Below are 9,674 nucleotides of genomic sequence, written 5' to 3'. Positions count from 1 at the left end.
TTCCTCAGTTAGGCGTCCTAGGAGGACATTTTCAAAAACCAGAAAAAGGTGGACGTATGGTAACCCTATGCGCTAGCCACATATCGAAAATCCTAGTTTAAATCGAACCACAACACAAACATTCAAAAATACGAATTAATTACGTCACAATGAAAAATTAGGCTATCGAATGAAGTTTATTGTTGTGCGGTGATCTTATCTCGGTAATCTTATTACTTCGTAAATCTGTCTTCGTTGGGTAACTCGTGGCAAATTTCTGGTGTTTGTGTTTGGTTTCGTAAATACGTTTTTAAGATCCTAGCTTTGTAATTATTGAGAGGATCTTGGCAGATTAAGCACAGTGGGTTACCTTCATTATCACCGAATGCAAAGTCTTCCTCCCATTCTGTTTGAAAAGTTACATTTTCCTGTTAATGCTTTCTTTTCTTGCAATTACCACTCAACGACATTTTCTTGGTTAAACTCTCCAGTAATTGCTAGCGTTTACAATACAAATGGAAGGGCCGTATCTACCATTGCAAGCCCGGAAATAATCGTGACCTGCGCTGCCGTGATTAATTATATCAAGCTCATTGTTGACCAAATGATCATATGCATCATTCTTGTGCGTTAAACGTTTGAGTGAACTCGAGTCGAGAGTTCTCTTGCAAAGTTCTAACACTGTAGTGCACCTCCCCTAACTTTTCCAACAAGCATATTGTTAATACCGGATAGAATGCATCAGTTTAAATCAGTACACTTCTCTAGCAAAATGACGAAACAATGGCCGCAATCAAAGGCTCAAAGAGCCGCATTTTGCCTACACCTGATATATAGTATGGTCGCAAAGGCGTGATAAGCGTTTTGACATCAGCCATTTCTCTTAGAAAGCGACTGTATTTGAACTGCAGCTAAATGATTTTCAAAATACTGTGGTAATCATCTTTATGGTACCGGCTTGTGATATTAGGAGGACATTTAAACGATAGCCCATGCGATATTTGACAAACCAAAACCGACTGAATGTTTGATCCCCACGAATAACCGTTTAGGTGTAGCTTAATCCCTGTCGCGAGCGGTACGAAACTCATATGCCCACTTTATAAGGTACCATCGTATCAGTTTGTTAGGTATCCGATGCAGCCTAGGAAACCGGATGTAGTAGCGCCTAATGACTATTACGAAAAATGCCGTGGATGATATAGTATTTCGAAGATTGGGAATATTATCGAATGACTTCACCAAGTCGCACGGACTTCTTTCTTTATTTTCAATGTATCTCGAATCGAAATAATCATGTAAAAATAATGATGATGGTGATGATGATGATCCGTATCTGCATTCTTATTTGCCATGCCGCGCTCCGTTGAGTTGACAAGCTAACACGACAACGTTGTAGAGATCAAATTATACGATGAAATCCAAATACTGCATGGTGGTGAGTAGGCTATTGGTTTTGCAATCATGTATCTTCTGCATAAATTGGCTGACTTTGCTTGGTAGTAGACAAAGGTATTTCATCCCAAGGCCATTGGTCTGCAGCATTTTTTGAAGTTTTTGGACGCTCGGCTGTAAGACATCGGTAGAATTGGAATAATGTTTAAATTAAATCACATTCGGTCGTCGTCACCGTGTAATGGCAAAGGCGTCGGTGGTTTTGGGTCTTCTCTTTTTACTGCATCTGTCGCGAAGTTTTCTTTAGTCTCTTTGGCCTTTGACTTTGTAGCTGTTGTTTTTATCTTAGGTTTCTGGAACAAAACAGGATTAGGGAGCAGAATTCAGCGTATCAATGCGGTCGTAAAGACTGTCATCAGAAATATTTCTTCAAAATATATATAATCTATTGATGCTCCGGCGTACGAATTAAAATAGTGAGTGAGAGAGAAGGTTTGTTTATTTTGTCAGCCATGAAATACAGAAGGCGATATTAATAACCATACAAGTCATGAAATGAGATAACTTATAGCTGGCAAACTGACATTATATGGTATTAGGGAGATCCGATATGACTGAAGTCTTCAAGGCCGGTGTCACCCCTACATGTTTGGATGTCCAAATATATTTCTTCCCTCCGTTAACTAGTCTCCTGCCAAGTTACAAACGGTGATTTTAGTGAATGAGTAAATAAGTATGGTTCATTCATATTTGACAAGGCCACGGCCCCACCACTGCTCAGTGCACACTTGTGCCGCGTTTCTGTAAGTTGCTGCATCGCGACATAATACTGCACAATCTGCCCTATGGTTTCACAAAATGGCAGGCCTTTAGTGGCACACCCATCACTGGAACAAAAAGAGACTTCATTCCCAAAATAAGATTGCACGAAGTGCTCTCAAAACATTTTATGATGCTAAAACTCGCACGCAAGTCACATTATCTACAACTGTTTACATTATTTTGTAACCTCGTCCCCATCCTAAATATGTTTGCTATGAAACCGGAAGAACTAGTTTACCTCAGATACAGTTTCCAAAGGTTGCACTTTAGTTTTTGTGATTCCATAAGCACCCACTTCGGTACATGTAATGCAAATCGTCGTAACTCCCATCAAAAACGAAGCAGACGACGCTAATGTCCCGATAATCAAAGCCGCCAACGTATAATTCGTTATCGGGTGGTCGGTGTTCTGAAATGAAACACAGCGAAGTAAGCGCCTGAGATACGTTTCTAAACGCATCATAAGCTACCCTGTTCCAGAATGTGATCACAAACGCCTGAAGTCCTGCTAAAGCGAACGTACCTAATGCGTTCACTGTGGAGATAATCATGGAAAGCAGCATCTGAGAGGGAAGGACGATAGATAAACAAACGAAATCATTCCTAATGAATTTCCAAGTGAAGTCTCGCATTTTTAAACTGGCATCTGAAGGCAACAGTAGAAGCCAGCACACTGATTTTTAATAAATATTCATTACATATTTTTTCGGTTTGTGTGTAAATTATATAATAATTGTTTTGTTCTTTTAACACACTGTTGATATTTTTGTTATAGTGCAGTACAATTGGAGATGATATATTTTTGAAAGTGTTTGAAATTGAAATTTGAAATTGTTCCATGACCCTCCTGGGAAAGGCTCATGGCGCGAACCCATAGCAACCACATCATAAACAATCAGACAAGCATCATCTACGTTGGGTATTACTCGTAGTAGGCCCAGTGGCGTAGCAGCCACTTGGCGGGTATGACTTTGAAGGGGGCGGCAAAATGTGAGGTGACGACTTTTTTCTAATCAACACCACAGAAGTACTGAAAAAGGTGAAAAAGGCGAAGTGATGACCTTGTTTTAGTCAACACAAGATTTCCAGTAAATATAATTGAAAAGATTGAAACAATTTCAAAATTCGGGTGGTATTTTCAACGAACGCCAGGGCCGGCAGCATATGCTTCCTCTGAGTAGGCCAAGAGTCAGAAACGAACGAGCTAAGTGAAAATTGCGACCTCCGGCGGTTCATGGAACAACAAGACTGATGAATGTGCATTGTGCAATGCTGCATTTAAAACAAAAATCCATTTATAACAAACATATTTAAAACAAGGCCATTGTTTAAAACATTTTTTAATTGTTTTTTGGATGTTTTTTGTTAAGCCATGACGTCAGGAATATTCAATTATGACGTCATATGATATTGACATTGGCAATTGAAAATACAGGGTAAATTTAGGGATGGTGTGAACCTCTGAAACGTTCAGGTTCGTGTGAACGCGAGCCTTTCCGAAAGGTTCTGTGTGAACACGAACGTGAACCTCATGACGTCACGTGACGTCATATTGCTAATTCCAACCCTATCCTTCAAAGAAATGATAGCCTCTATTAATGCACACGATACCTAGTGACGACTCGGGCAACATAACGTCACAATGCTGAAGTAGATATTGACGTTTTAAACGTCGTTAAATATATCAACCGGGGCAATCCAATGATATAATAATCCCATAAATCAATATCTTCCGCCGCTTTGCCAACAATTTCGACGAGGACTTACCAGGGAATATAAGGAAAGGAAAGTTTATTTTTGTCTTTGATGTTTTGCAGCATATACACCGAATCATGATATACATACACCCGATCTGCGCATATGCATACCATGATTACATGACGTGCATATGCCGGCGGGCAAGGAAGATGCGGATATAGCCTTGTAGCAGTGTTGGGATGGCTCGAGTCATGACTTGACTCAAATCAGACTCGAATCCCCTTTTACGTATGACAGACCGGAAAATGTATTCGGCATCCAAGTATTGCTACATTGACATTGATCAGAGTGTGAACCGGGTATCTATGCTTGCTACTGATATTACCCCATTAGCAAGATATACAGCAGTAGCCAACTCCTCAATTGCCCCGATTTGGTTTTAATGATACAGTAAACATGAAGTCAAGATTGACCCCGTGCGCCTGCTAGATTTTTTTACATCAGAAAACGATATCAATCTCATTGATTGGTTGAATAAGCATCGTTCGCTGACTACATAGCTTATTTCGCTCTTGATGTTTTGTGATTGCGGGTCAAGCTCGCAGCAGAGAGTCATTAAATATTTACAAACGGAAAGCTGGATCTTTCGAGCAAACTTTTGCAACAAAGCAAGTGAAACTTTTGAGATTGTCAAGGTGCATGCTCGTTTAGTGTTGATTTTTTATGCTGCCAGCACCATGCATGGAGTGGCCTGCAGTTGAAATGCAATAAATTTAAACCAACGATGTTTATTGAAGTGAAAATCGTTATATATGAAAAAGGTTCACAGTGCAGAACCTACCAAGGTTCTGTTGTGAACGCGAACCTCTAAATTTCCGAGGTTCACACACAGAACCCGAACGTGAACCTCACGTTCACACCATCCCTAGTAAATATAGCTCCTTTGATGAAATACCTACGTACTATATAGCTGTTGAACTGACTATTTTCAGGTTTCGTCAGCTCAGTTTCCAACCATCCCATATCGTATACGTCGGTTATATCCGCTGGTAATCATCCGTAGGCTCATAGAACATGTTTTATAAAGTATTTACACAATTATGGCATAATTATACAACTTGAAAAAACACATTTTTTAAAAGGCCTTTATTTACAGCACTGTTTAAAACATGTTTTAAACAAAGTATTTAAACAGCCATGTGTTTTAAATGTAACCCTACATGTTCATAAGTTCTAAAACGACCGCTGATCTTGGTATGTCTAGCTCCGGTACTTGGTAGAGGGTCACATGGCGTCACATTGTCAGTCGTTCGATAGGATTACTGTTTCTTCAAAACAAATAATATCTACCATTTATCGTTATTATATTCAAAATCAGTCGACAATACATAATGATAATAATTTGTGAAGTGGTGAGTTGTGCAAAAGATTTGTTTGCCTTAGTAGGCGACGAGTATGCCACTGAGACGATCTGTAGGACTTCCCATGAGTTGCGATATCGGACACTTGCAAATGCAAAGTACTATGGCCATAAGCATATACCATAGATATCCGTGACCAATGCTTAGTAATGCTCGCATAATGTTATAATTTCCATACTTATCGATACTCACGTAACACATAGTCGCTCTCTTCACCGACCCAATCGCAATGATCCCGGTAGCAATAGTCTAATATGGTAAAATATATAATATTAAGAGGATAATTTCAAATTATTTCGTATGCGATGTGTACATTTTGCACATTTGCACAATGTTCCAGGTTCAGCTTCAGGCGAGGTTTATATATTGACAAATGTCTGTTTAGTACTAACAACGCATATAGCCTATACTTGTATCGCATTATCCGCGTGATTGGACCGACAAAGGCACCTTACCAAACCTCAATTTGCATATGGTGGAAGACAGTGGCTAGTAATATTATAACGGCGATTATTTTTTTGACATGTCAAAATTAGTCAAAATATTGTCAAAATTATAGCATTAGATCAAAAAATTGTCAAAATTGTTTGCACTGTCGGTGATCTTATCATTAGACATTTTACAGCTTGTAGCCTACTTTACAGGCCTACCGTTATAGACGGCCCATTGTCTACTAATTGTAAATCATAAACGGTCAAATGAAACAAATAGGTGGACATGGTGTTATGTGAAACGTATACCGCAATATCCGATCTGAAGCAGGACTGCGTGGGCATTGGTTCTTATATGAAGAAACGCATGATGAAAATTGTGATGTAGGCGGACAACATTGTCAGAATGAAGAAACACGGTGCGTCACCAGCAGTGTACGCACGACTTCAGTGGTAATAGCAAAAACAACTGCTGCTGTTGAACGTTCTTTCTCCATTCTTGGCAAGTTACTTAGTAAAGAACAGACACTTTCTACCCTAGAATGTAAGAAAGTATTTTTCGTTGTACTACAACAATTTTTTATTATTTTCACCATAATGCGTACTGGAATTCTTTAGTTCCAGATTTCGTTAAATAAAGCTGTTGTTTTTTTAGGTAAAAATTTGTCAGTTATTAAGTCAAAAAACACCAAACTACTTCATAAGGACAGACAGTTCCAACCAGAAATGAAGATAAGTAGTACAATTCTAACATTATGTGCGAAAACACCTAATTTATATACGTGGGGTTAAAGTTTTGTCAAAATGAAGTTTTTTAAAGTCAAAATATGTCACAATCTTAATTTTTTGGGATCATCAAAATCTTCCGTTTTTAGGAGAGAAAAGAACGCCTTGTTATTATTAATAAAGTGACCGCCACTGAGGCACCGTGCTTGCGTGCAAAATATCGCACATTCTGCAAAGAGCGAGCTCACCAAACTGGAAACAACAAACGACGCGTAAGTGTATAGCTCTTGTGAATACGCCGAAGGATTCGCCAGTGTCTCCGCAGAGGCAAGCGTCAGGCAAAAGATTGAGGTACCCGCCGCGATTTCCGCGATCTGAATGAAACATATGTGATATACATTGCTGGAGCATAACCAATACATCTAATAGAAACATGCAGGCCTACAAAATACGTATCTGCATCACAGTGCAACACTAAAAGATATGTTATAGGTCAGTGTTTCTTAACCTTTTTAGCGCTTGTACCCCTTGAGCCTTCAATAATATTTCAGTCCATTATCAACACAACTTCTGTTGCTATACGTATATTAAAACGAAAAAAAAAATGATTTCAATCTATATGACCAGAAATGCACCATTCGATTCCGAATCAATTGGTTATTTTCTGTTCGTTATACCATAATGCTGCGTGTAAATTTCACAGATATATTTTGGAGGGTGGGACTTTCGCGACGGGAAGAAAGTGCCGAAACCAGAATTTCAGTACTTGAAAAAATTGTCTCTCACTATTCGACGCGAAGGTTACCGTTGGATGCGAGCAGTGACGTGCGGTCCAATAAGGCAGGTGAGGCACTGCCTCACCTGTCGTCAGGGCGAGTAAGTGAAAATTGTGAAAACCCTCCATGAATCGATGATTACACTGCATGGTCAACAAAATAAAAATAAAAATTTAGGCAGAACATCTGAGAGCCGTTTCTGGGGTTTTTGAGGTTGCTGATTACGAATATCACATTAGTTTTGTCAGATTGGCTCTCTGTCAGAAGATATTTATACCCCTAAAAAAGCCCAAAATTACTGTATTCACCCCTAAGTATTCCACTTGGTGGGAAGAAAATCTTAGTTTTTTCTAATTTTATACTGCGCATAAATGGCTAATTGACTATGAAGAACCCTCATGTCATTCTCAGTCATTCTCTCAATATTAACATGGCATGATGCGAAATATTTTTTTGTCAAAAAAGCAGTTTGTCAAGCCTAAAAATTGTACGTTTCCAAAACGGAAATTCATCTTCTCCTGTATCAGTTGGTCATTGTACCAAGATTAAAGAGGAGTATAAAACTATAAAATTTGTCCTTGAAAGGCTTAACTACAATACTTATATGTGTCTCATTTCTTTTGACTGGTAAATGGATAATTTTCCACTGAGTCAACGAAGTGGGTATACCTAGTAACCCTATCAAACGAGAAGCTTAAATCTGGTATCTGCTATATTCGAATGCCGATGAAAGATTCCAATTTCACATTAGGAGGAGTTCACAGCATGTAATTTCCCCTAAGATGTAGTAAATAAAACTGATATCAATCAAATGCTATCATCACACTGGTTCCGAAAATCCAAATATTAACTGTGTCAGACCACCAGAATCCCCCCAAAATCGTCAGGGAAGGTGACTTTCGGCTTTATTACAGACAATGCCATCGCCGAGAAACAATAGCCAGGTGAGGCACAAACGAATCTGCCTCATGCATTATTAGCTAACAATTGGACAATTGCAGCGCAGTGAAACGCGCTATCGATTTCAGAATACAACAGTCTTGACTGTCTTCTAGGAATCATATAGTAGCGACGGCCAATACGTAATGCGGAGCAAATACATCCCCTTACTTATGTAGCTGTTATGCATTTTCCGTCAAACTGGGATATGTGATAACATAACATAACATAACATCGTTGGGTTATATTTTTCACCTGAACAAGTCACACACAATGTACTATGCGATAAGACACCATGCGATATCATGAACAGATATTAGGATGTCGAACGACACGCATCAGTAGCGACCCTTTACTTTAACATCCACCTCGGCCTAGAGTGCCCGATGTCACAGTTCTTTTCGATGTTGATCTTTTCTTTTTGAAGCCGCGGCCCTTTCTACTAGTTCTTTCCATTCCTTGGGAGTGCTTTCTTTGTCGGGTCTTGCTACTTGCATAGGCTGCATTGTCGTTGCTTTATGCTTCGAATAATTTATACCGGTACTCGAAGAGACCCATTTAGCACAATAGCGACCAGTCCTACATGAATTATATGATGTGAAATTGCAACGGCTATCAGTGTGCAAAGAAAATGCTCTCTATACCCGCTGCTGTTGTTATTCACATTTTGGAGCTCTTTATTAGGTAGGCTACTTTACTTGCGTGCGTGTTTGTGTGTGTGTGTGGGGGGGGGGTCCGTGCCTCACCAGCCATGAACCATTGTGCACATCCCTAATTATAGCTGACGGTAACTCTTGAAAAGTGTCGGCTCCAAATCATTGACGTGAATGAATACTAATTCAATTGCATTTTGTTCAAATGAACCGTAAATATCAATAATTTTCTTTTTCGACCTGCCTCGCTGACCAGATATAACAAGGGAAACATGTAGCAAACACTAATCACGGATCCATTTTTGTAAACTCACCCCCAAGCCGCTGACCACGAAAATATATCTCCTTGACGGCTTGATGTTCATCGTCCTTCCTTCACGCAGAGCATACTGCAAAGATAACTCAATTTGGACAATTTGGTTTCTGGCATTCCCGTGGCAAGCCCAGCAGATCCTTTTAATGCGCCTATAAATTCACGTATATGTAGGGCGCCTATGTCATACTAACGAATAGGCGTATACGATATTACAGGTGTGCGTTGTAGAGATGTCCCATTGGATACCAAATAGACATAAAGGCGAGTTTAATGGGGATGTTTGCTCAGTTTAACGATTCTCGTTTTTAAGAAATGTGACTTACGATACGTTGCGACAGTAATCGTTTTAACATCCGTCACAATAGTGCTTATTAAACATTTTTGTTACGATCGAAAATCACGACCGGACGAACACGAACTGTCTAACATTGAAAGTAGGCTATAGCCTGCATAATGATAAACATCCTTCAAAACTTTTGAATAATTAAGCATGCTGTTGCATATCTCGAGACGCAGAC

At 39.3% G+C, this 9,674-nt stretch overlaps 1 protein-coding gene across 1 annotated transcript; it reads right to left on the bottom strand.

Annotated features, from left to right (window-relative positions):
• Positions 1-856: 856 nt before the first annotated feature.
• LOC145446665 (uncharacterized) lies at positions 857-9,375 on the bottom strand. The gene is made up of 7 exons (XM_080325016.1): positions 9,155-9,375; positions 6,721-6,846; positions 5,508-5,564; positions 2,667-2,759; positions 2,435-2,605; positions 1,610-1,727; positions 857-1,548 (listed from the first exon to the last, which is right to left on the bottom strand). Exons 1-7 carry the CDS (start codon positions 9,203-9,205, stop codon positions 1,442-1,444), a joined length of 723 nt encoding a protein of 240 aa, XP_080181142.1. The 5' UTR covers positions 9,206-9,375; the 3' UTR covers positions 857-1,441.
• Positions 9,376-9,674: the final 299 nt, after the last annotated feature.

The sequence above is a fragment of the Botryllus schlosseri genome, chromosome 9 (assembly GCF_051294905.1).
Source record: "Botryllus schlosseri isolate E-star chromosome 9, Bs_hap1, whole genome shotgun sequence".
NCBI classification, from domain to species: domain Eukaryota; kingdom Metazoa; phylum Chordata; class Ascidiacea; order Stolidobranchia; family Styelidae; genus Botryllus; species Botryllus schlosseri.
Note: the sequence above shows the minus strand (reverse complement) of the source record. Positions and strands in the feature narration are given on the sequence as shown.

Bases quoted from the DNA above. Each gene is read 5' to 3' on its own strand.
- LOC145446665 (XM_080325016.1), bottom strand. From the start codon at position 9,205: ATGAACATCAAGCCGTCAAGGAGATATATTTTCGTGGTCAGCGGCTTG. The intron at 1,728-2,434 runs GTAAACTAGTTC...GTTTTGTTCCAG, and splicing joins CTTTGGAAACTGTATCTGAG to AAACCTAAGATAAAAACAAC. The intron at 1,549-1,609 runs GTGACGACGACC...GATGTCTTACAG, and splicing joins GACGCCTTTGCCATTACACG to CCGAGCGTCCAAAAACTTCA.